This window comes from Dermacentor variabilis, chromosome 4 (genome assembly GCF_050947875.1).
Source record: "Dermacentor variabilis isolate Ectoservices chromosome 4, ASM5094787v1, whole genome shotgun sequence".
Lineage (NCBI taxonomy): Eukaryota > Metazoa > Arthropoda > Arachnida > Ixodida > Ixodidae > Dermacentor > Dermacentor variabilis.
The window spans coordinates 219442420-219470016 of NC_134571.1; the positions used below are offsets into that span (position 1 = coordinate 219442420).

General features: G+C 44.7%; 1 protein-coding gene across 2 annotated transcripts in view; it reads right to left on the reverse strand.

Moving 5' to 3' along the window:
- The window catches only part of LOC142580113 (transmembrane protein 117-like), a 161048-nt gene that overhangs the window by 62012 nt on the left and 71439 nt on the right, over positions 1 to 27597 (reverse strand). For both annotated transcript variants that reach the window (XM_075690930.1, XM_075690929.1), the window contains 2 exons: positions 17614 to 17849; positions 15233 to 15493 (listed from right to left, as the gene is read on the reverse strand). In XM_075690930.1, coding sequence (XP_075547045.1) covers positions 15233 to 15493; positions 17614 to 17849 — 497 coding nt within the window. The remainder of the gene's footprint in view (positions 1 to 15232; positions 15494 to 17613; positions 17850 to 27597) is intronic.

Genomic DNA, 27597 nt, shown 5'->3' on the forward strand with positions numbered 1-27597 from the left:
CTGCTCAGCACTGTTGGACGCCAAAGCCAGCAATATAACTTAATTCGTGACGTGCTGGGAGTCATTTGATTACAAAATTTTGATGCTGGTGCGGTGTAATCATGAGCAGCATGCTTTTTCTCGAGCATGGCAGAAGGTGACAGCCACGCCTCTTTTCGCTACAACATACGCACATTGGTTCGCAAAAACATCCGTCAAAAATCACATCATCGGATTGCAAAAATTTTAGCTGATTCTTAAAGCGCAGTGCCTGTACTAACTACTGCATGGCCTTATGTGTATAAGAAACAGCTCCAATAAGTCAAAATTGGTGATCTAAAGCATCATTCACTGGTGATCAATTTGAAGAGGCATGGTAAAGAAAGAGTTAAGGCACTCGAACCACCACCTTTGGTGGGAGTCGAACCCTCGATCTTTGATGGGGCCAAAATTCAATGGCACTAAAATTGATGGTGCCGCCATTTATGGTTGAACCAAAGAACATTGGTGGGAGTCAAACCCACAATGATTGGTATTAATTAATGTAATATTAATTAAGGCACGGTTAATTAATATTGAATTAACTAAGACACTTGAACCCACGGCCTTCGGTGGGAGAAAACAAGTATTAGGAAGTAACAAGGCATTTGAATGTGAATGTCAGGTAAAATAATTAATGTCACGTCAGCGCGTAGGCTTGGCTTTCATCTTCATCCTCTTTAGTGCATGCTAAAGTGACTGTCAACTCTTCTGAGAGAGAGAGTAAACTTTATAGAAAAGAGCATATTAGCATAGGTAGCTCTGCAGAGGGCAGTCCCCTCAGTCCATGAGTCCCGCTAGCGGCCTTGGCTGCGCTTCTCGCTCGGTTGACCAGGTTGAGCTCGTCCGTCGAGTCTGAGCTGGACAGCACTGCCTCCCATTGCTGTGTGGTGGGGCATGTTATGGGTGTGAGCTGTGGTGTGCTTGCACAAGCCATGTGGTAAAGCATTGCGTATTGATCGGATCACAGTGAAAGCATTTATAGGAATACAGTGCAGGGTGCATGGCGTGGTAGAGACTCAAGTGAGGATATGTGTTTGTGTGGAGTTTTCGCCATATTACGGCTTCCTCTCGCATCAGAGAATTATAAAGCGGCGGTAGTGTTCTTGGTGAAAGGCGATAGTGTTGTTGGATGTGTGTGTAGTTAATAGTATGGGCTTGGTGTGGAACTGCTCGGCATGACCCTCTTGCGGCTCCCGGTGTGCATGCGCTCGGGCGTGTGCCTGCTGATTGCCGCATAAGGATTCATGCCCTGGAGTCCACAAAACTTGTATGTATGGCGGGAGCTGGTGTGCCCCAATCAGAATACGATGCGCGGCCCTAGAAATCTTCACCCTGGAAAAATTTATTCATGCCGTCTGAGAGTCCGTCAGAACGCTATAGCTAGTTCCTCTGCTTCCGTAGCGCTCGCTCTGGAAACCGACAACGCATTTATTTCGGTCTCGTGATTGTCGACTACGCTGGTGACAAATGCAGCGCTTCTTGATGTGCTGGCTGTGTCTGCGTATAGGACATTGGGGTTAAAAAGGCGAAAATGTCATAAATATAGAGACCAAATCGCCAAAATGGCAACACTGATCAGAAACCTAACAGGAAAGCTGTGTCGTTGGGCATTGTGACTGCAGCAGCACTGCTTTGATGTCCTGTACAAGTCTGGTTAAATGCACCAGGGGCCTGACTCTCTCTCAAAAGAGTTGGGTTGGTTCTCACACTTCCTCATGAGCGCCTGTGTTCTCACGAGGACCACCTCAACTCTTTCGAGAGAGAGTCAGGCGCCTGGTGCATTTGACCGCGTTTCGAACAGCAATCTACAATCTCACCTGGTAGGCATGCAAAAGCCGTCATCACATGTCGGTAGCAATGTGCGTGCTGCTCATGGTTCAGCTTCAAACGGGCAATCAACAAACAAGATGGTGGCCATGACGTGTTTCCAGCGCACTGATTGCTTCTGGCGCTTGGTTGTTCTTGTGAACAAAAATGGCGTCGCCCGCACAAGTGTAATGTTGCGGTATTTAATGCAATTTTAGTGCAAAACAATCGCATTTGAGCACATTTTGGAGCATGCTAGCCTTACGCAATATGTGGAGTTACGTTCCGGCAAATTTCGTTGATGCGGGATTGCGCTACAGTGACATTTCGTTGCCGAGAGGTACGAAATGCATTGAATCCTATGGGCGTTCGCCAGGGATACGAAAATGTTTTGTTGTCGCGAGAATTTCGTTATTGCAGTATTTCGTTATCGCGGGTTCCGACTGTCTATTGATCTTGCAAAAGAACGCCTATCAGTTAGATATAGGGCATACTTCGACATAAGCCTGCTAAAGAATTGGACGTCATGAAAACGCACACCATCTATAAATTAACTTTATTGATGAAAATAGCTTAGTTTCGCATGAAATAGTCCTGTATTTCTTTTTCTGCTTGGGCGATTTCGCTACCTGTGATGCATGCACTTCTCCACATAGTCTAAAGAGTCGGAGCAGCTGAGGATGTAGCCTTCCACATTCGCGCAGAAGCAACTGACTAGTGCAAGTGCACCAATCACTTCGGAGGATGTGGGCAAAGAACCATCGTTGCTTTCCTCATTGTGCTAGGTACCATGTCGGCAAATTAGTCTTCCCCCCCTTTTCGGGCTCTACCGTGGTTGCGACACTGTCATCTACACTCACAAAGTCGTCGACCGTTGACTCGTCAATGGCTTCCGGATATTCTGACAGCTCTCTAAACTTCGGCAACATTGGCAACGGCTTCATCGCACTCATAAGAATTTACAGTCATCACCGGACACGCGGAAGCCGGCACGTCTGAAGCAATTTTGGATGAACCACTTGTACACGGCCGTGCATACGCGTTGGGCGCCACGGGTTCCGAGTCGAGAGTTTGTCCGCTTTAGCCCTAATCTCCCCCTTCAAGATCGTGCTGAGAGTGCTCCTCGGAATCTTGCATGCTGCGGGGTCATCCGACTTCTCACCGCATTTGACCCAATTTATGATTTAAAGCTTCACAGCAAAAAACTTATTCTGCCACTCGATCACGGCGACACTGCGGGCGAAGGCCCACAAGCGCAAACACAATAAACCAGAAAAGCAGCGAGACAACTCGCATTTACGCTATCTTGCACAACGAGGGCACAAGAGCCTCTGATTGGCTGTCTGAGCAAGCGCTGCAGGCATGCTAGGATCATTTCTTGCAGGGGGGTGTCAACAGCTCGCCCGACGCAGCGCGGTCACGATAGGGAGAGCGATTGGATGGAGCCGCACCGCCGGGTTTCCCCACCACCTCGAGGGAAACCCAACTTCTGGTTCTGGTTCAAGCGAAGCACTTTTGCTTCGCTTGACGTTCGATATATCGGGAGTTGCTGCTATTTTTGTTCGATGTAACCATAATTTTTGCTTATATACTCATTGTAACTATACCGTGTTCAGAAATTGTTTGATATACAGAATAATTCGATCTAAATGGGTTCGATATAGTCGGGTTCGACTGTATTGCTAATGCACTTATATAGGAATGGCACCGATATGCTTTCGCGTGACCTGCATTCACGAAGTGAAACGTCATTGTATTCTTTTTTATTATTTTTTAAAATCACTTATCGAATGAACAGGTGTGTCTTTACACTGGTGCGACTTATATGCGTTTTCTTTTTTTCGTCAATGTAGGGAGGGGTCCTATGCAAGTCCAGCCCAAAGTGACAGAACGGCTGGGTAGGAACTTTGATAGGCTGAAGGCAACCAGCAGAGAGCATTGTAGGTTTTTTGGCAAAAGGTCCAAGTTTCAATGTAGCGGCACATAATGGTGAAGGTCACCAAAAAAATGTTGTCGTAGGTTCTGCAGACGCCTAAATGTTCGTAGGTTTGGGCATCGTGTGCGAGGACATCCCTGCACAGAATCATGTGGGACAAGGAGTAGAAGTTCTGTACAGAAGGCATCACAATCGCAAAACATAAGGTGACCGGTTTTCTTTTGGAATGTGATAATATGCAATACTAAATTCAAAAGTAAATGCGCGGTTTCATCATGCCTTGTTCTTTTTTAAGCACATTAGAAAAGTAAAAGTCATCTACACCTTGCTGGTAGATTCACTGCTTATTCTTCAGTTACACAGGACTAGATGAACTATAAACGTTTAAGCAGATGTGTTACACAATGTATACACAAACAGTATACATTATTTAAAATTCACTTCACAGTTCTAGCAACAATTTTAGCATATTTTGAGCAAATTTTAATAAAATTTAGTGACTTTGTCTCAGTTTGACATGACTGTAAAATGTTGCAACACTGCCTCTGACTGATCACAGCCAGCAGAGCACATGATGGTCAGTGATGACGGAGAATGTGTGGCCTATTATGTCTGAGTGCTTCCCTTTTGTTCACGCTTCCATCTTTAAGATTGCTACACTCGCTGACATTCGCGTTTCTCTTTTATGTTTGCGCCAATGTGACTGGTCACGAAATGCACAAAAAGTGCATTTCTAAAAAAAAGGGCGATTGTCTTCCGGACCTTGGTGCTGGTCGTTTGTTTCTCAACTACCGGCGCTCATTCTGCCGCCAAATATGTAACAGCTGGCAGCAGTAGTAACGGCGAACACAGCGGTGACTGCGGCATGGAGCGTATGTTGGCGGTGGCCTCATCGACCGGTATGGTAAAAGCACAGCTTGGTTGACATTATTGGGTGCACTAGCGGTGCATTTTAGCATTTGCAGCATCTTGCAACAAGCAACAGCTGCAACGACACTCTGGTCAGCTGTAACGGCAGTAAAGCAATCATGATTCTCGCGTCACTGACCAAACCCAATCTAGTTATGCTGGCTGAAGAGCAAAGCATAACTGTGCACCAGTCTCTACGGAGGTGTGGGTTTGAATCCCACTGCTGCCACCAAGCGTTACGTATCCAGCCGGCACATTTCGGCTGCTAGTACTAACGTTTGGGCTCAAGAACGCCCTGTTCATGTTTTCTAAGCTAATGAACAAAATTCTATCCCCCCCCTCCCAGGTACAGAGCAGAGTCTTTTCCCACTCCTTAGCTTGATGACAGTGCCGTTTTTTCTAGGAACTGAGAGCAGCACATGACACACTTGAATGAGATGTTTCTTGGATTGCGCAGTGCAGGCCTCACCCTGAAAATGAGCAAATGTCATCTCGCTAGCACAGAGGTTCAGTACTTAGGACATGTTGTTGGTCTAGAGAAGCGGCGACCATCAGAAATTAAAATTGAGGCTATCACTAACTTCCCTTCACTTAAAACAAAGATTGACTCGCATTTCTTATTAGGTCTAGCCGATTACTACAGAAACTGCATTCGCAACTTTGCAAATGTCACCGGTCCTCTAACCGATGCCCTTTGCAAAACTGAGCCAAACATTGTATGTTGGAACGTGAAGCGGGAACATTCTTTTCAGAAACTGAAAAGCCTTCTGACAGGCGAAGGGGTTCTTGAAACTCTGAACTACATGCTTCCTTTCATTGTCCACGGTGGTGCGAGAGACCGCGGCATGGGCGTAGTGCTTCAGTAGGCGTAACGCTTCAGCTATTTTCTTTGCATCTGTAATTGTTAATCACCATCGCATATTTCCCACAAAAGTTGGGAGTCCTTATTAGATAGGAATTGCCAAAATTTTTAGGTGTTCTGAGAGGCAAATTGACCAAGTGTTTCTGAAATGTTCCCTTGCTTCTCTCAGTTTTAAAGCTAAGACATTTCTCATCCTACTAACGATCGTCCTGTCCTAATCTTTAGATTTTCGATATCATATTATTTTGCATTTGAGACTAAAAATGTCTCTATTTATCCAAGGATTCTGTCTGCCAACTTTTTTTGTTTTATCTGGAAGGAATTTCCTAATACAAAAGTGACACGAAGACTTCAACTTATTCCACAAAGAATTCACGTTATAAAGCTGTAGAAGTGGCTCTTCTACGTAATGCACATTTTGAAGGTTGTCAGCAGAATCAAAATATTTAACAGTGATATTACTTGGCCTTACGTACCTGTGATCGAGTAGGAAGCGTGCATGTGAAGTACACTATCTTGTGGTCAGAGATCCCTCTGTTCACTTCAGCTTTATTGGAGGCAAGGACTTACGGAGTCGCCGTATGTCGGAAGCGCCTCCCTTGCCTAGTATGAGGGGCGGCGCGCTCCTCATAGGTTTGGCTTGCGACGCTCAATAAAAACGGCATGCGGCAGCCCTTCTGGACATTTCTGCATGTACTCTGAAAATGAGGGAAGTTTTTTACTGTCGAAATAATTATCTTGGGCACACTGAAAGTGCAGAATTGTTTACAGATGCTGTTTCTTTACCAAATACGTACAGTGAATGTCACTGCGCACAGTCTCCGCGATGAAGTCTCCCGAACTGGCTTCTCACATGAAAGAAAGTTATGCAAACACTGAGAGCAAAGTATGTGGCATATGTTCTTATAGTAGGCTGTCTGTATAACCAAATGGAGCATAACAGAATGAAGCCTCAATGCAGCGATCGCACGGGTTCGCAGCGACCGACTGCGTGTCTGCATGCATGTCCACGCACAATGTTTCATTTTCGCTGCGTGTGCATTTAATTTTGCACCATGCTGTGAGCTTTATGCCGCAGAATATGAGTATTTGACAGTACACAAGCAAGCATTGTTGCGTGGATGCTATCAGAGCTGTCAAAAAATAATTTCATTATAGAGACTTTGACGCCTACGGCGACTGTGATGTGCCGTCGCGATGATTCAATCTTTCTTTTCTTCTTCTAAATTCTTGGACGTTTCAATATTATTTCTCAAAAAGCGTTGTACTGTATGTTTATCGGTCTTCTCAGTGTGTGATTTCCCACTGCTTCTTTTTCATACTACAGTGTATTAATTCATAACACAAACATGACCATATGCCATGTCTTTTTTTAATGTACTTCTTACCGCTCCCTTTCTGTTCCAGTGAACTTGCCAGTATCTAGCATCAACAACTTCAGAGACCAAACCTTCATGACATTAGCGGGGCAGCGGGCACAAGCGAGTGTCTCAGCGCGCGTTTTCTGCTATACACCGAACATCGCGCAGTCCCGGCACCGTAGCAGAAATGTTCCTCGCGTCTGTGCTTGCTGCATACCCGAGTTGTAGCCGATGGCTGTCTGCCAGTTCTAAGTTTCGCCAGCCAAGCTTCATGCAGCTTGTCAATTGTTCTGTGGCTATGTGTAAATAAGGCTGACACCGGGCTCCATTTTGTACGTCCGGTACTGCGGCAACGAGCAGCCACCTACCATGCTGCACGCTTCCAAAGGCAGCCACTACCTATTATAATGCTTTCAAATGTTGTCAAGTAGACATCCAAGGTGGGAAAGCCTCACCACTTAATCAGAACTACAGCGCATGTGGGACTTTCTATTTCAGCTCGCTTCAGCACTTCCGAAGCAGCCAACGCTTGTCCACGTGATCCCTTATGCCATGTCACGCCAACTGTGGCGCCAGCTTTTCCAGCGGTGGAGCTTGCCTCCAATATTCAGAGACGCTAACAGAGTACAACACAAGATCGAGAATTGATGTCGCTGAATCTGTAATTCTTGTAGGGAGGCATCTTGAAGGGGCAGCGCAATATGATGAAGACAGAAGGCAGGAACACACAGGACAGCGCTGAACTCACAACTAACTTTATTCCAAGGCATACACAAACTTATGTACACAACCCATAGCCACGTGCTCTCTCATCGATAGTGTCATTATCAGTGCACAGGCAAAAAGCGCAAAACCCTGTAATCTAATGCTACACTATGAGGTGGCTTAAAAATTCAAATTCACTGTCATGCAAATTTAACGATGGCATGTTTACACAATGCGACCCTTCTTTTCCTGATATAGCAGGCCTCAATAATCTCCCTCGTGGTCTGATTTCTATGCACAGAAAGTATTGTGGCATTTTTATAGATTGGAGTGCACCCATGCTCAGAGCAATGCCGCGCTACATGCGAGTAGGCATTACCCGTTAGTGAGCGCCTATGTTCAGACAATCTAATATACAGGCAACGACCTGTTTGGCCGATATAGACGTGACCACAGGAAAATGGAAGCTCGTAAACAACTCCCATTCTACAGCACACAAACGGGGAAGTATGCTTAACAGTACAGCCTTTCCCAGCCTGAGTAGAGGCAGCCTGGGCCAACTTCCTATCAATCTTGCCACAAATTTTGATCGTCTTGTTAGGGGCAGAAAAATCAACCTTTGCATCAAACCTGCCTGCTTCATTCCTGAGGCTGTGTGATAGCTTATGTACATATGGAATTACAACCAGTTTTTTCTTCTTGTCGGCAGGCTCTGGATTGTTCATTCTTATGGGTGCTCCTAATTTTACACACTTAACAAGCTTCTGTATGGTCACGCGGATAACAACCAATGACTGGATAGCATCCGGTCATGCTGAAAGCAATGCCATAATGGCATTGCTTTCGGTTCTGTAGAGGACCAGGCCAAAACACATTCCTGCATTGCAGACAACTCAAGATGCGATAGAAAAGAAGATTTCTGCTCTAACGGAGCGCATAGACAAAGTTGATAAACAACTAGAAAACCTCACGGCACTAACCGCCAAAGTGCAAGAAGTAGAAGCAACAGTTACAGAAGTAAAGAGATTGTATCCCTGATGAGCAAGGTAGATGAGCTAGAAAATAGAAGCCGCCGAAACAACCTGGTTATATATGGCATAGAAGAGCCATGTGACGAAACTGCAGATGGCCTCTTAAAAAAAGTAAAAGATGAAATTTTCAAAGACACACTGCAGGTTACAGTTACGGGAATCGAAAGATGTCGTCAAATCAGGCACAAGGCCAAAAATAAATGCCATCCTGTTATTCTAAAGCTTCTGGACTACCAAGAGAAGATAGCTGTACTAAAGAATTGTAATAAACTTAAGGGAAGTATGGTGTCGATTTCGAAAGACTTTTCCTGCAGGATAAGAAAAATAAGATAAAATTGAGAGGTACATCAGCTGATGAAAGGAAAAACGGATCCAAAGTGAAACTCTTTTTTGATAAGCTAAGCGTGGATGACGTCATGTTCAGGTGGGACAAAAGTACTGGTTCACGCTATAAGTTAAACAAAAAGGCTAATTGACGGCAAAACCATGACGCACTGTCACTGAAAGTACTTAATATAAACTGCAGAAGTGTCGTTAACGAGGTTACTGAGCTAGAGGCATTGTTGCTGACCCATAGCATTGATATAGCCATCCTCACTGAAACATGGTTAAATGTGTCCATTTATGACGGCGAATTTGTGCCCGCTGGATACAGCTTACATAGAAAAGACCGCAGAATTAAGGGTGGTGGGGTGGCTACTCTTTTTAACAAATCCTTAGGCATAAAAAAAAATGCCTGATGTGCCTGGTGTCGAGGCTGTCTTTTGCAAAGTGTACTGTGGTAACACCAGGCGTGTTACAGGCGCTATTTACAGGCCCCCTGGTTCTGATGTTGGCATCCTCGAATGCCTAAGAAAGTATCTAGACACACAAGTCAGGCTTGGGGACAAAATAATCCTCTCAGGCGATTTCAATCTGTTCGAAGTGGATCCGTCAACTTTCACAGCCCAAAACCGAAATTATAATAACTGTGCAATACTGATTGATATGGCCTTCGCGTTCAAATTACTGCAAGTAGTTCAAAATTACACCAGGATTCAGGGTAACTCAAAGTCCATACTTGACTTGTTTTTTGTAAGTGGTTCAATTACAGCCGAAACTTCCTGTAATACCTGGCATCTCAGACCATTCTGCCATATTGCTAGAACTCACTGGTGCAGCAATCAAACGTAATAGCCCAACGTCTAGTTTCCCTAATTTTTCACAAGAAGATGATGTCTCTATCATTGACATGCTTTCTTTTAATCTGGATATTTTCTCATCCTATTCTGGAAATATAAACAGTTTTTGGCACCAATTCAAAATAATTGTAAAAAGAATGCATCGATAAATATGTTCCCCGGATTGTAAAGAAGTCGAAGCGCAAAAACGCCTGGATCTCTCGGGACCCATTGCAGTTACAAAGGCAACTCAAGAGACTAAAGAAAAAACAAAAATCTACAAACTCTTCCTGTACTGTGCAGAAAATAGCGGATATTACATTACAGCTAAAAGCAAAGTAAAAACTGACAAACAACGGAGAGTCCGTACCGAATTTTATACGCACGTCCCCCGAGCAATTCTGGCAGCACATACGCCCGACTTCTAGGGAATGGGATGTCTTTGATATCGAAGTGTACAAGTAGATGATGCAAAAAAATCTCAAATGCCTTCAATGAGCAATTTAAGAGCATTTTCACTGTTGATAATGATGTATTACCACACTTCGATGCAAATTTCCCATCCATACCAGATGTTCAAATTAGTGAAGCTGGAATTTTGAATATGCTCTTAAAACTCGATGTAAAGAAGTCCCCAGGGCCAGATGACGTACCAAACGCATTTTTTAAGAGATACACAGAATGGGTCTCAAAATACTTGTGTGTTCTGTTCTCTAGATCACTAACTGAGGGGCAAGTTTCGGACGACTGGGGAATTGCCAGAGTAAAACCTGTCCATAAGAATGGGAGGAAAGACTGTATAAAGAAATATCGTCCGATTTCCTTAACCTGTACTGCATGTAAACTTTTAGAATATATTATACATAACCACATAACGCAGTTTCTTGACAAACATAATATTTTAACAAAGTATCAACATGGATTTCGACAAGGTTATTCTACATGTACCTAGCTAGCAGAAGCTATACATGACTTTGCACTTTCAATTAATAACGGAAAACGAACCGATGTAATTTTTATGGACTTTAAAAAAGTGTTTCATAAAGTCCCTCATAAGAAATTATTGCACAAATTAGGGAAAATATTAAATAACCACAAACTTTTAAACTGGATTGCCACATACATTACCAATCGAAAACAGTTTGTTGTCTTTAATGGAGAAACTTCGGAAGTTGTTGGTGTAGACTCAAGCGTTCCCGAAGAATCGGTGCTTGGACCCCTTCTTTTTCTTTTGTTTATTAATGATATTGTCTGCAACATTCCTCTCAATATACGATTGTATGCTGATGACTGCATGATTTACACGGAAGTCAACAGTACAGCTGACCAAATTCTCTTAAGTGATACACTCAACAAAATTGTTCAGTGGTGTGATATGTGGCAAATGTGTATTAACTATGAAAAAACAGTGTTCATGAGAGTTACTCACAAAAAAAAAACATTAACCTTTGTTTATTCTATCAACAGCAGTGTTCTTCACGAAGTACCTCATTACAAATAATACCTGGGCCTCTGGGTAACAAGTAACTTAGACTGGACTAAACACATTGATTATGTCGTAAGAAATGCAAACTGCAAGTTGTTCTTTTTACGAAGAGCTTTAAAATTTACTACTCCTGATGCCCGCATGACCGCAAGTAAAGCGCTTATTCTCCCTTCATTAGATTACGCAGCCATAATCTGGGACCGCTTCACTCGGACCAATATTAACAAGATTAAAAGCATACAGAAAAAGGGTGTGCGATTCATATATAACAGCTTTGGACATTCTTCTATTTCTCCCCCTTTTAATCAGAGCCAACTTGCCACAAATAACCCATAGAAACCGGTCATCTAGGCTAAAATTTATGTATCAGATTGTAAAGGGGCACTATAAATTAGACACTTCAGATGTAATAACCTTTTCATCCGGGTATGCCACTAGACAAAGACACCTATTAACAATTGCCCCGTTTCGCACACGTAACAGCTCCTTTAAATACTCTTTCTTTCCGTGGACAATAACGGAATGGAACCAGCTTACTAACACCCAAGTTCAACAGCCTTCACTTACCTTGTTTACATCGTGACTAACTTCGTGCTTACCGTATGCCTTCTATTTAGTTTATATTATTTTATTTACTCTTACGTATCTATATATTTGTTGGTTGCCTTTCTTGTGATCTTTTCCACATTTGTACCCTCCTGCCAAAATCCCCAAAGTGGGATTGCAGTATCAATAAATAAAAATAAATAAAATTAGCAGAGGTTTGCCTAGCGACAGCCAAAGCATATGAGAGTTGGGCACGTATCCTCGCACTAGTGCTGACTGTGCCGAAAGCCACGTTTTCCGCGTTTCTTTTCATCGCGATAGTACAGTTTGCGCCGTCATCATTACTGTACCGTCACCTCTCCTCGTTTTCAAATAAAACGGAAGCAGAACGGAAACAAAAATATCGCAGGATAGGGGGCGCACCATCGCACAGCACGATCGAACCGGGTGTGCCCGCCTGTCGATGGTGATCACTGGACCTTCAGTTCTGCTTCGGCCACGCGTTCCGCTGTTCGAGTTTCTTTCTATTGCCACAGTATGTTGAAGGGATTAAGAGCAATTGTCTTACAATGCTTGTTTTAATTTATTTTTGCAATTTTGTATCTCATCAGTGTACTTACTTTGTCTTTTATCTGCTCAATATTTAAAAATTTTTCTCCTATATTGTACATATCGTCAGGTTGACTTTACTTTGTCCTGTTTTGTAATTAGTAGTAAGGGGTCCCACTTGCAGATCTTACTTTAGAATGCCTTTCTGCATAAAACTGTTTCTGCAGCCACTTGTGCAACTATAAAATTAAACTGAATTGAATTGGAGGTGGAGGTGTCACTCACAGCCATGACTACTGCATTTCCATGAATGCAAGGACACTGATTCACTGAGATGTACACTATGTAACTCTGCAAGAAGCTTGAACAGCTAAGGACTGCATGACCATTGCAATCAGAAATGATAGGTGTAGTAGTTAAACATGATGGAAGTATAGATTACTGAGCAAATGAGCGTAGCTGATATTGTAGTCGAGATTAAGAGAAAAAAATGTAGCTGGGCAAGTCCTGTAATGCAAAGAGCCAAGAACTTGCAGGTCTCTTTGATTAAGAGCACCCGCCGTGGTTGCTCAGTGGCTATGGTGTTGGGCTGCTGAGCACGAGGTCGCGGGATCGAATCCCGGCCACGGCGGCCGCATTTCGATGGGGGCGAAATGCGAAAACACCCGTGTGCTTACATTTAGGTGCACGTTAAAGAACCCCAGGTGGTCAAAATTTCCGGAGTCCTCCACTACGGCGTGCCTCATAATCAGAAAGTGGTTTTGGCACGTAAAACTCCAAATATTATTATTATTATTATTATTGATTAAGAGAATGGGCACCAAGGAAATAAAAATGCAGTCGAGGACAGCACAAGACCACAGGCACAGAGCAGAGTCAACTGACAGGAGTACTAACTTAATGCAACTGAAAGAGGCCTTTGCCCTGCAGCAGGCACAAAATAGGCTGTAATGATGATTATGATAAAGCCTGCAATACAAACATTCATGTAGTGCTCCAGGGCAACATTGGGCCTATCAGAGATGCCATGGCAGCAGCCTCCAGATTTATTCTGACCAGCTGGGATCCCTTGTGCACCTAAATTTTTGTAAAGGGGCATCTTGCACTTCAACATCTAAATATGGCCCCCACAATCAGAACGTCAATGCGGCAGGTACAAAACAGATAACAGATTGCCTAAAGCAGACAAATATCCTGCATTAGCTTACAGTATATGTGAGAACATTACATTGAATTTTTACCAGGCTTACTGTTCAATAACAATGCCGAGAAAATAAATATAGATTAATTTCAACTAACGCACTAAAAATACTTTTGCCTTCTGCCATTCAATCAAGTCCATGACTTCTTGCTCAGCAGCAAGACACAGTACAGTTAATTCGACCTTGGTTAATTTAGCTTATCGCTTAACTTGAATGCACTGGAGCATCTCAGTGCAAAAGCACACACATGGAAAGAAAACTCATTTAGTCTGAATGCAAATGCATGTTGATTGGGTAAATTCAATCGCCACTGGTAACTCCTCATGCACGCAACGGTTCCTAAAGGCTTGAAAACATAAGAAATTCAGCAGACGGTGTGCTACTGGTTCCCTGGATGACTATGACAATGGCAGCCTGCCCTGCAGTGGTGACGACAATTTGCACTGTACCCTAGACAATGTCTCTTTTGACGATTTTGTCAGCACCAACGATAGTAGTGAGCTCTGTGGACTACTAAATAATAACAACATGCACAGTTATTGTAATGGAGTCAACTTCCCTTAATTTGACACTGATGGGACTGGCAAGATCGATTAAATAATCAGCCGGGCCGACTTAAACAACATGTAGAAGAAATGCCAATACATACTGCTGATTCATCTGGCAGTCTTTGCCCTATCCCAACACGCCCCCGAATCAAATGCACACCCATTTTCTGTGTGTCCGAAGTAAAAAAAAAAAAACTAACATAGGAATGACATTAAAGAAGCACTTAAGCAAAGGAGAAAGCAAACATGCACCCGATTTTTTAGTGAGAAAACTTGGTGCACAAAGGTGGCTGGTTTCCTACAGTCAGCTTCGCCACACTGTTTTTAAAGTCAGCTCCGCCGCAATACATCGTCCTATACATTGTACAATACATCCTACAATACAGTGGTGAAGCATAAGACCATTATGAAGGTGGTTTTCGTATTGTGCCCGATTGCACTGCGCAGACAATTCGCAACCCAACTTTCTTTAAAAAAAGTATGGAAAGACGCACATTAGGATTAGGCAAATACCATAATGAGGCATTGTCAGCTACGGTTATTGCTTGAAAATCTTCCTAGGGCAGGCCGAAAATAGGCGTTTTCGACGAGAGATGACGTGTGTTCAACGCATTCACTGTTTCCCAAGCTCCACCAGGACAGACAATGCCACTAAAGGGGTCGCTATTGGGGTCGGGCATGTGCGTGCTAACTGGTCAAGCTCGAATTATCTGGCGCATGCCAATTTTAGGATAAAAGTAACGAAAGCTTGGGCCTATAACAATGCATGGGCACTGGCTGGGACCTTCGGTTGGAATCGAAATAACCAAAAGATCAAGTTAACCGGAGTCAAATTAATGCAAGTCTACTGTACTCTGAATTAGTCTGTCAGTGATGACAGACTGCTTTCAAGAATAAAAAAGATTTGCATCTGTTTATACTGCCGCCATTTGTTAATTCGACCTTTGGGTGATTCGACCAGAAGTTGCAGTCCTGCAAGGGTTTAATTAATGGACGTTGACTGCATAATGGCCATCGTAGCAGATTTAACTGAGGAATCCCAAGTGACGAGGTCCTCCGAAATGTTGTTCTTTCGTGCACAGCCCAGGATGACAATCAATGAAACCGTACCTGCATGACGATGAGCAGGTCCATGACGAGGATGAAGGAGGCAAGGAAAGCACGGGACAGCTCAGTGGTGGCCACGAACTCGCGGTTCAGGTAGTCCCAGGAAATGCGGTCGCTGACAATGAGGCTAACCACGACCGCCGACAGCAGCAGCGACACAGCCCAGAAGACAGTGATGCGAGTGCGACCATGGCTTTGCCAGAATGCACGCAGGGCAGGCGCCCAGCCGGGGTACAGCTCATCCTGGAGCATCATGTCCGTCACCTGTGGCAGCAGCAGGCACCACTCTTTTCATTGACGTTTACGTTTGCTGTAATTAGACAGCATGTAAAAAAAATGGCCTAATGTGGTTTTACATAAGATCTTGACCACGGAGCCTCACAATTACCTGGGTAGCGCTATGTTCCCGAGTAGAAAAATGCCAAAAAGTGCAGGCTATGAATCGGCATTTCTCTCAAACCTTCAGGACACTTTGAAGGCACATTTATGACACTTGTTTCGTCTCTCACAATAGCCTGCATAGAGTGTGTTTCTGTTTTTATTTATTTATTGATTGATTTCAAGCACCTACAGTGCCCGTAGGCATTATTTCAGGGGGGAATACACAGTGTTACATAAGCTCGATAAAATACATAACTGATCAAACAAAAATAACACAACAATAGAAAGGTTCACGCTGCTATAAATTCAACAGAAATGCTCTAAATTCTTATTTAGAATAAGAATTTAAAGCATTTTTGTTGAATTTATTCTCTAATTCTATTCTCTAATTCTCTATTCTCTAATTCTAAATAGTCTGCAGTTTTAGATGCAACAGGAAATAACAGCCTGCTTTTTCTCGTTTACTGTGCAAGAACATTTTCCCTTAACCATAAGTAAATACTCATGCTAGGTTGTGCAGTTACATCAGATGTGGGCAGTATTGGCATGTTGGTAAAACAGGAGGGACGAAAACTTCCACTATCGTCATGTACTGCTTTCATATTTTCTATTTCTGTTTTCTTCATTGCTTGTAGTACTATGTGTCAGTAAACATGAGCATGCTTTAAGCCAAGCCATGCCCAAGACTAGCCAAATTACTGTATTTACTCGATTCTAATGCACCCTCAATTGTAATGAGCAACCATCTTCTGTGCCCCCCCAAAAAAGAAAAAAAAAACGCCCTTGATTGTAACGGGCACCCGTTTGCCGTGACCTAAAAAAGAAATGTTTTTACAGTACCGTGCACCTACTTCTTTCATACAGAAATGCAACTTCCTCTCATTTGGAAAAAATGAAAGATTTACTCTCAATGCACTAAAAGTCGCGATAAAGAAAAAAAGTCGAAGTTTCACCTGAAAGTCGAAGCATTGATTATGATAGCAAACTAGTAGACATCTATACAAAAAGTAAGGATAGTAGTTTTATCGGCCCTATAAACTTTTAAACATTCGCTTACTAACTAAATGAACAAGCACGGTGTTACGCGCGCACAAGCAAACATGAACACGTCTCACTCAATGACCGTGGAAACTCTTTAAATGCTGGAGTGAGGAAGTGCGGTTGCAGCAGCGAGAAAATTGACATTTGTGCGGCTTCTCGCTTCGACACGAATTAAGCGATGAGAACACAGCACGGTGCGCCTAGATGCGTAGACTCTTGTCTCCATCGCAGATCACTTTCAAGATAGTGGCCGTGCGGTATGTAGCAGCCACTGGTGTAGAACGCCTCTCCTGTTTGCGCCAGTCCTGCATGCAAGTTTCTGGAACTCCGAACACCAGCGATGTGGCCCGATTTCCGTCCGTCTCCGCACATGTGATCACTTTCCTTTTAGTTGTGGCATCGTGATGAACTCGGCATGTCTTTGCAGTCGGCACTTCTATGCTGATAGAGCAAATGCAGAAAACGGGAAGACGGACGGTGCACTAACCTACGCCAAGGGAAGCATTGCCTAAGCACACATACTACAGCACATGGAGAAAGCTACAGCAGCTAGGCTGGAAGCGCGTACGAGGTGGCCATTTTGAAATGCCGATGGCGATATGGTAACACAGATTTATGGTCTTACTCGGTTCTAACACGCATGCAATTTTGGGACCCATTTTATGAGAAAAAAAGTGCGCGTTAGATTCAAGTAATTACGGTATCCTGAAATTCCCACCCTGCAACAGCAACTTCTAAGAACTTATCATAGACAGAGGCTCAAGGTAGTTCTATCACAATTCATATTAGAAACACAACAAACATAACACTGACCAAAATGGTGTTGTCAAAGGGGGTAGGCATTCTGTTTTATTGTGTTTCTAAGATAGATCTACTTCCCATTTGGACGAAATGTTATCAAATTATTGATTTCTTATTATCACAAATTTATATCTTTAATGTTGCAGGAGCAATGAACTTGCCATCCATGCAGTGAGGAAGTCACCGAGCCAGGTTCCACAGGCAGCCACTTTCATGAAGCTGGCATTGGTGACCCCCATGAGTGCGTTGATACGAAACTGGTCGGGACATGGGTGGCCGCTGAGAAGCAGTGCATTGTACACTAGCGAAAGCATGTAGACAAACACCAGCACTGTCAGAAGCATTATCATCCAGGTGCCTTGCTCCTCGCGGAACATCTTCAGCCGAAACAGGTTGCCTGCACCAAGGGGAGACACAGGAGCTTGCAATGCCACATGTGTGCACCAGCCATGCACACATGTATCTGGACCTGCCAACCTACAAGTTGAAAAACACAATGCTGAAAGCCCAAAAAATACTAAAACCCGGTGAAAAATACTAAAAAAAAAAATGCAGCAGATCAAACATGCCCTGTTGGTATTTATATACAGTGAAGTTTACGAGGCAGTGTTCATCCTCATCATCATCATTAGCAGCAGCAGCAGCAGCAGCAGCAGCAGCAGCAGCAGCAGCCTGTTTTATGTCTACTGCAAAACGAAGGCCTCTCCCTACGATCTCCAATTATCCCTGTCCTGCGCCAACCGATTCCAACTAACGCCCGCGAATTTCCTAATTTCATCGCTCCACCTAGTCTTTTGTCATCCTCGATTGCATTTTCCTTCTCTTGGTACCCATTCTGTAACTCTAATGGTCCGACAGTTATCTAACTGGCGCATTACATGACCTGCCCAGCTCCATTTTCCCCTCTTGATGTCAATTAGGATATCGTCTATGCCCGTTTGCTCTCTGATCCAAACCACTCTCTTTCTGTCTCTTAACGTTATGCCTAGCAATCTTTGTTCCATCGCACTTTGCGCGGTTCTTGACTTGTTCTCAAGCTTCTTTGTCGATCTGTCTCTGCCCCACATGTCAGCACTGGTAAAATGCACTGATTGTACATCTTCTTTTTCAATGATAATGGTAGGCTTCTAGTCAGGAGCTGGCAATGTCTGCCGTATACGATCCGACCCCTCACGAGGCAATGTTTACATGCACCTTATCTGGCTCAAGGATGCCCTGAACAAGGAGCTCTGCAATGCAATGCACCTTCTGATACACCCAGCGTTATAAGAGTTGGAAGAAGCAAGCTGACTTTTTGCATTATTTGTTTGGGGTACCCGACCTCCCCTTGGAGGTGCAGATGTGACTGTCCATGCTTTTGCCAGGCGGCACAACAAATGCACGACGAGAGGGCATCTCCTCTGGTTCCCTCAATCCCGTCTCATTGCGGCTCTCCATGCCTCCTCGCCTCCTCCACCAGTGGCCGATGACCAGCATGCGCAGGTTGGCTTCCCTCCTCCACTTTCCAGTGCTGTGGGTGAAGTAGTGTGAGCCATCGCTTCTAGATGGCGCCGCCATCCCGCAGCAGAGCATGAGCTATTCAGCGAGGCAGCAGCAGCATGCAGCGTCCACGGTCAGCAAGAGAAGTGCAGGAGTGGTCATAAAAAATTTTTCACTTTAATATTGCACACCCCACGTACTGTGGGAATTTATGTTATGTGAAGCAATTTGCAGGTATCTGGTTATGTGGAGGCGGCCAACCATGGCTTATCAGGGCTTATGACAGCCCTGATCAATTCTCACAAGTCACTGATGTCGCTCCCCAAAGCTGCATTAGAGGGGCTACTCGAAATTGCAGTAACATTGCGGTTGTAGTGTTTGGAGCATGTCGGGCCAGGGGTACAGCTCTACTCGAGCATGTCTGCAATAACCACATTGAGGCAAGCTTCGTGGATGCTGCGGCATATGTCCAACAAGAGGCATTCGCCGTCTTCATCGTCAACTGCAATTCAAGGCTCACTTGCTGCGCTACGGTACGCACTTCGAGGCCCGTGATAGCTGAACAGGTTGCAATCGTGCTGGCTGTGCTCGATGGTCGCAGAGAGGCAATATATAGTGATTCCAAGGCAGCCATTAAGGCCTACCAAACAGGTATGGTATCCCCCCAGGCCCTCCGCATTCTCCAAAGCGCCAAAAGTATCTCTCCGCATTCTCTCATTTGGTTTCCCGCTCACGTGGGGTCCATTGAGGGTTCTCCCTCTAACCCTAACGAAGGCGCACACGAGGCCGCGCGAGGACTCGCTGACCGCGCCACCTCAGCAGTCCCCTGCCCCGCGGGGAACCCTTGCTCACGTTTAATAAAATCACCACACACTACTATCTGTCAAGACGGGTATTCCCCCTCCCGCACCCCATCTTATGCAGGGCGCGGGCGGTTGCCCTTCGACATTTACAAGCCCGTGCGTACCCTAACCTCGCAATTCTTCATGCCATATACCCTGAAAGATATCCCAGTGCGGACTGCCGCCTGTGGACTAAGGGCAACATTGGACCATGTGTTGTGGGAGTGTGAAGCCATCGGCTCCTCCTTCAGCGAGGATAGGTGGGCTGTGCTCTTGGGCAGCCCCGAACTCAGCAACCAAACCCTAGCCGTCCAGAGTGCCCACGATCGGGCCGTCAAGCTCGGCTTGGCGGTCCCTACGTGGGACTAGACAGGTGGCACGGGGTCTCCCCTGCGTCTTCTCTGGACCGAAATAGTTACTTCACTCACTCACTCACTCACTCACTTCCGTAGAGCCGTTCATTGCAGTGGCCTCAGCAAGAAAGTCCACAAGTGACTTTGAATGGTCAACTTGTTTTCCTTATTGTACACCCACCCCTTATGTAATACCCCCACAGTGGGGCCTTTAAGGTAATCAAGTGAAAGTGTCATCGGTGGGTTGCGGATCTGGCCAGCAAAGATTTCTTCTTGACACCTCGTATTAGATGACACACTTTCTTGTATTCAGCCATTGAGGTGTCTGCCCATCTGAAAAGCCAAGTTACATCCTCAGTATATATGGTGATGCTCCCATTAGAACCTTGGATTCTTCCCTGAATTGCCAACTCCACTCTCTCTTTTCTGTCTGCCTTGGCATATGCGGTGATTAATTGCCAGTGAAATTTGTCCCATGATGTCAGTGTCACCTCATGGTTCCCAAACCATGTCTTGTGCTCTTGAGACCAGCCATTGAATTTGGCGACTCGCTCAAGCCAGTCTTCAATGTCCTCAACAGCGTCTTTGTGGAACACATTGGGCATCTGTGGCTGCAAGAGGATGACCTACGCTCGCGCAGCAATCGCAACAGAAGGTGATTAATCGGTCGTTCTGGTATGGTCAGGTAGCAGCCCGTGCTGTGGCTGGAGACCCTGGAGATGACGGCTGGTACGTATGCACACAGGCTTCAGCTCTGTTGGACTGGTCACTGGAGTCGACCCAGGAATACGTTGCATCTCTGTAGATCATGTCGTCCACCCCATACCACCAGAAAAATGCAATGGAGTTAATAAAAGAGCTTGCCTTTAACAACTGCCGAAACTTGGAGAGGAGCACACACAACTGCCCACTTCACTGTCCTCACTCTTGCGACCAGCACAGTTGGTTTTTTTATTCTATGACCAGCAGCTGTGGCGGGCATCACGCTTCGCGTCAATACTATGGACTTTAAGGACCTGAGATTGTGCATCTAGTTTCGTTTCAAACTTAACAAAACTGTAGTAGAAACCCATCTTATGCTACAGGAAGCTTTCAGAGTTTATGTCATGACGCAGAACAAGACGCTTATATGGTATAAACAGTTCAAAGACTGCTGAACTTCTGTTGACAACAATGAGCATTCTGAACGCCCATCAAAGAGCATGACATCGTAAACTATACCAGAACGTCACATGGCTATTCTTGCAAATCGGGCATTCTTGCAAATCACAGACTAAATGTATAGAATGTCTGTGATATTGTCACATTGTAGTGATGGTGAAGAACTGCAGTGGCACAATGTGAATCGTGAAACTAACTACAGTAAAACCTCGTTAAACCATACCCGCTTAAACAGTAGTTTCTTTTTAAAAGTAGTAAAGTCAAATCCCCGACTAAGCGGGCATTGAACATAATTTGTTTTGTATCCGCATAAACCGTACCAGCTTATTGCGTATGTATCTGTTAACACGCAGTGTTTCCACTTTTCGTTGCGCAAACATGGTAGTGCATCGCCCAGCAGAACAACAAGCCTCAGAGATCGGAACAATGGCCTCCAAGTGCCCTGCGCGTTTGCGCGTGAAGCCACATCAACATCAACATCATTTCGGGGCGAGCCCTCAGGTGTGATGTGGTGGAGGTGAACAGAATGATCGGGGGGAAAAACTTCTCCCCTTTCGGCCCGGATGGCATTCACTACACTACACCAGCGGGGTGGCAGGTAGGAACGAGGGTGGGTCGTAGGGCTCAGGCTTTTTTGCAGGCACGCAGGGCGACCCTGCATGCCAAAACATAAAAGATAACAGACAGGGGAGGGGGGGCAGGACAGGAGCACGGAGGAGGAAGAGGAAGAAGAAGGCAGTAAATGTGGGGTTCATCAACATGCAGGGGGGAAGAAATCGCATTAAGTGGGATGAAATAGAAGAACAGTTACAAACGGAAAATTTTCAGGTATATGGAGTGGCCGAAACCCATTTAAGAGATGAGGAAGAGCCACCATTCAATCCAGGATACACCTCGGCAGGGTGCAACAGAAAAAGAAAAGAACGCAGAGGAGGAGGCCTTGGGGCGCTAGTGAAGGGACAGGACTGGGAAAGGGTAAGGGAGAGCTGCAGTGAGCACATGTGGCTCAAGGGCACCGTAGGGAATGTTGAGACAATCCTGGGAGTGGTTTATCTGAAAACGGGGAATGAGTCGAAAGAGGAGAATACAAAACATTTCAAATGTATGGCCAAGGACATCAGGGAGTTAGCTATGAAACGGGAGATAATCATCCTAGGGGACATGAATGCACATTTGGAATACTTTGACGGGGCGACAGATGCAACAGGGCAGATGTTAGTAGATTTTTGTGAGGCTCATGATTTTGTGATAGTTAATACTGAAATTAAATGCGACGGGAAAATAACATGGGAAAGAAATAACACCCACTCAACAATCGACTACTGCCTAATGACCCACAAGCTGTATGAACGGTTGGGATGTATGGAAATTGATGAGGAAGGTACAAAAAGCCTGGGGAGTGATCACAAACGAATCAAAATCAGCTTTGGAAGGACAGCACCACTGGTAGAAACTTAAGAAGGGAAAGGTATGAGCAAATTGAATGACAGGCAGCTACAAGAAGTGGCGAAAAACATTGAAGGCATGGTATCCAAGCAACCGCAAAGGGCATGGGCATACGATGACTTAATAGGTATTTTTAAACGAGAGCTAGAGAAGGGACAGATTAGGAAACTAGGAAGTAAGCAGGGAAGACATAAACCAAAAAGCTGGTGGGACCGAGAAGTTAAGGAGGCTATAGAGCAACGCAAAGGTGCGTGCAGAAAACACAGAGCAGCAAAGCAAAGGGGAGCCACACCAGAAGAGGTGGAGACAAAATGGGAGGATTACCTTGCAATGAAAAGAGAAGCATTGGCATTAATTCAAGCCAAGATAGCGAAAGTTGGGGTACAGTGGTTGTTAGAGATACGAAAAAAAGACAGAAATGCATCTAAGAAATTTTGGGAACACATAAGGCAACAGAGTAAGAAGACAGAGGTGGTCCAGCACTCACTGACCACACCAGAAGGCACAAAGGTAGAGGGAGAGGAAGCTCAGGAATATATTAGGTTAACAATAGAGGCAGCATTTGCAGAGCCAGTGGGTAGCGAAATGGAGAACAATGACAACAGCAGGACAGAATTGGAGGAGGAGTACAGAGGGATGACAAGTAAGGAATGGGACAGAATTGAACACAAGGTCCCCGTGGGAACAGCGACAGGACCTGATGGCATACCTATGAAATTGATAAGCATATTAGGCCAGAAAAGTAAATTAAAATTACGACAACTTATTGAACAAATATTAGTTGGAGGAGATGTTCCACAGGACTGGAAATCAAGCAGAATGATATTAGTTTACAAAGGTAAGGGAAGCAAGGACAACATTAAATCCTACAGGCCAATAACTGTCACATCAGTCATATACAGAGTAGCAATGCAGATGGTGAAAAAGAGAATGGAGGAATGGGCAGAACGTGAAGAGATCTTGGGAGAACTGCAGAATGGATTTAGAAGGAACAGAAGGCTAGATGATAATTTATTTGTTATAACACAGTGCATAGAGATAGTGGCAGCCAGGCAGAAACCGCTATGGATAGTTTTTTTAGACATTAGAGGAGCCTATGATAATGCAAACCGAGAAAAGTTATGGAGCCAGTTGAGGGAATATGGTCTAGATAGAAAGATGATTGGGTTCCTACAAGTTTATACAGATAATGAGGTAGACATAACATGGGAGGGGGAAACTACAAAGCCAGCTAAAATAAGAAGAGGTCTCAGGCAGGGCTGTCCATTGTCGCCTCTGCTTTTTATGATTTACATGAGCCAAATGGAAAAGAGACTAGAACAGAGCACAATAGGAACCGACATAAGCTATATGCTGGAAGGGCAGAAGGTAGCTCAAGTACTAGCCGGACTGATGTATGCAGATGATATTGTACTGCTTGCCGACACCTGAGTAGGGCACCCGCCGTGGTTGCTCAGTGGCTATGGTGTTGGGCTGCTGAGCACGAGGTCGCGGGATCGAATCCCGGCCACGGCGGCCGCATTTCGATGGGGGCGAAATGCGAAAACACCCGTGTGCTTAGATTTAGGTGCACGTTAAAGAACCCCAGGTGGTCGAAATTTCCGGAGTCCTCCACTACGGCGTGCCTCATAATCAGAAAGTGGTTTTGGCACGTAAAACCCCAAATATTATTATTACTGAGTAGGGCTACAGGAACTAATGAGCATATGTGGAGAGGAGGAAGAAAAATTGGGACTGCAATTCAGTAGAGAGAAGTCTGGGATAATAGCATACAATGAAGAAAGGGGGGAACCATTGGAAATACAAAGCACTAAGATTGATCATGTTGAAAAATACAAGTATTTGGGCATATGGCTAAACGAAGGCAAAAAGTACTTGGAAGAACAGGAAAAAATTATGATTGAAAAAGTGAAAAGGAACTCAGCTGTAATGAAACACAAGGCACTATGCAACTATAATAGGTATGAGGTGGTTGGGGGCGTATGGAAAGGGGTTATGGTACCTGGCCTCACATTCGGAAATTCAGTACTGTGCACGAAATCGGAAGTTCAGGCATGCATGGAAACGAGACAGAGAAGTGTAGGCAGGTTGGCCTTAGGAGCGCACGGGAACACCCCTAATGAGGGAGTGCAGGGGGGCATGGGATGGACGTCATTCGAAGGTAGAGAGGCAATGCGTAAGGTAAAATATGAACAGAGACTCCCAGCACTGGAGGAAAAAAGGTGGGCAGGAAAAGTGTACAAATATCTATACATGAAAAGTTTGAACACAAAGTGGACACTCAGAACGAGGAAGCTGAGGGATAGATACCTACAGCCGAGGGAGGGTGTCCAACGTGGTTCTACTGTGGGAAAGGAGGTGAAGGAGGTGGAAAGAAAAATGTGGGAAGAAAGAATGCTCGGAAAGCCAGCGCTATCTATGTATAGGTCACAAAAACAGGAGATTAAGAGAGAGCTCTTATTTGATAACTCGCGGGGCAGCTCACTATTATTCGAAGCTAGGACGGGGGTTTTGAGAACGAAAACATACAGGGCTAAATTTGAAGATGTGGACCTTTGGTGCACAGCCTGCGGAGCCGAAATGGAGACCACTGAGCATATAGCGCTGAGATGCACAGACCTTCGCCCGACTCTGGCAGAGGGAACAGTGGCAGATATGGAAGGGGCATTGGGTTTTCCCGGGGAACGAGGGCAAATAGACGAGAAAAGAGTGGCAGTAACGAAGGGGAGGCTAGAGGATTGGTGGAGGAAGTCAAGGGACAGATAATACCATAAATCGGGGAGATGATGTTTCCTATACTTTTTTAGATAGTTATTTTGGGGGGAGGAGGGGAGTGAAAACTAGTTTAAGGAGAAGAGGATATAAAGAAAGAAAAAGAAAATAGGAGGGGGAGCAAAAGGCTAGGTGGCGCCAGCCGCCGCCCGTTACAAAGGGTATAGCCACCATCCATCCATCCATCCATCCATGCCTGAGAGCGTTGTGACGTCGTGCAAGCGAGGACTCGGACTCGGATAAAAAAGATGCCGGGTGCTCAGCATAGAAGAAAAATTAGACATCGCTCGTGCTATCAAACGTGGCACGAAGAAGTCGGTGCTGGCACGCAACAGGTATCTACTGTTGACTACGGTGTGAGGCATTTGGAATGCGAAGAAGTTGTTCGGCAGCGCTGCTGCGACTGCAAAGAGATGTCGGCTACGAGGTTTGACTTCTTGCCATTGTTGCCTCTGTTGTTGCCAAAGTGTCGACTAGCGACAGTGATGAGGATTACAAGGAAAGTGACAGCATGGGCGATTCAGGCCCGACAGTGGCAGAAGCTGCGCGTTACGTCAACCTCATGAATGCAATTGTCGCGATGAGAACAGCACCCCGAAATGAAAAAGGCGCCCTGCAACTTCTGAGCACTACCGCACGCGTGCACGGAGAATCGTAATGCCAACGAGGAATCTGCCATGCGAGTGTTTGCCGATAAGAGGGGGCTGACTGAAAAGCTGGCTCGCAGCTTCAGTAAGTTTGAGGCCGCTGTTGTCGCTGCTAGGGTGCTGCGGCATCAAATGAAAATAACACTTTTGTCGCGCGAAGTGAATAAATACGGCATGTTTTTTTTTTTTTTCCCTTTCATCGCACTCTCTCCGAGTTCCGTTTTTGACACGTAGGTGGGCGATCTCATACTATTTCAGTTAAACAGCACTACCGTTTAGTATGTACTTTTTCCGAGCTCAGGCCAAGTACGATTTAACGAGGTTTCACTGTATTTATTGGGCGAACTTTCCCAGCTAAACAAGTAGCACAATAATAGCGGTGAACACACTTGTCGATCGTCCAAATATGATGTGGGAATCAAGTGCATCAGCTTTTAAACACTGGATGGAAGTGGCCACGGAAGTTTTGGAGCAGCTCTGGGAGCAGCTAATTTGGCACTTTCGAGAAGGTTTGGAGCAGGAATTGCCTGTTTTGGAACAGTAAATGCATTTTTGGAGCAGCTTAGTAAAGGTCAATATGAGTGAAATAGAGGCATATGAAGAAAAGATGTTCCTTATTTGACTTTGCAGAACACTATTAAGTTATGGCAGATCACTTCTGCAGAAGCCCACAAGGCAAGCAAAATTCATGACAGAAAAAAATTCTCATTTTTTTTTTTTTACAAATACTACTGTCTCTATTTTGAGACATAGCAGGAGCAGCTTTGAGCACCTGACTGTAGCATGGAGCGACATAGGAAACCCACACAGGTTGCTCAGAAACCAACATTAAGTTATATACCAGATGCACAAATTAAATGTGACCAAACCAAAAATTGCCCGGGGGTTTCCCATGGACAGCGCCCATTCAGTGTTGATATGCTTGTGTTAATGCTAGTCAAGGTTTTTTTTTTTTGCATTGTGAACAAGCAACTAATATTTAATTCTAATAAACTAACAGATATTACCTTACTTATTGAATAAGATCCCAATGGAAAGTCTGTGCAATATGTCGATAAATTCCTAATAATAGCCTATATAGCGACCTAAGTCATGGGCGGTCCTCTTCTGCAAAAAAATAAAAACATGAAAAAGCCTCCGAAATTTGTTTAATAATCTATGTGACAACACGTCCTCGCACCAGTAATATAACAGGTCTCAGACGTAAACGTCATCATCAGTGCATTGTATATATTATGAATGTGCAAATCTGGGCTAAGGTCTTGCAACGGTTCGGAAAGCAAACCTTTACAAGATTTCGCTACTTTGCATTTGATAGAGACTGAAGATGCGTGTCAAAAACTGCTGATGCAGCAAGAAAGAAGCGTGGCCACTCCTTTCCAGCGTTCCTATCTGACGAGGTTTAGGTAACTATTGATGCAATGTGTGGTGTGCAGAAGTGTCAT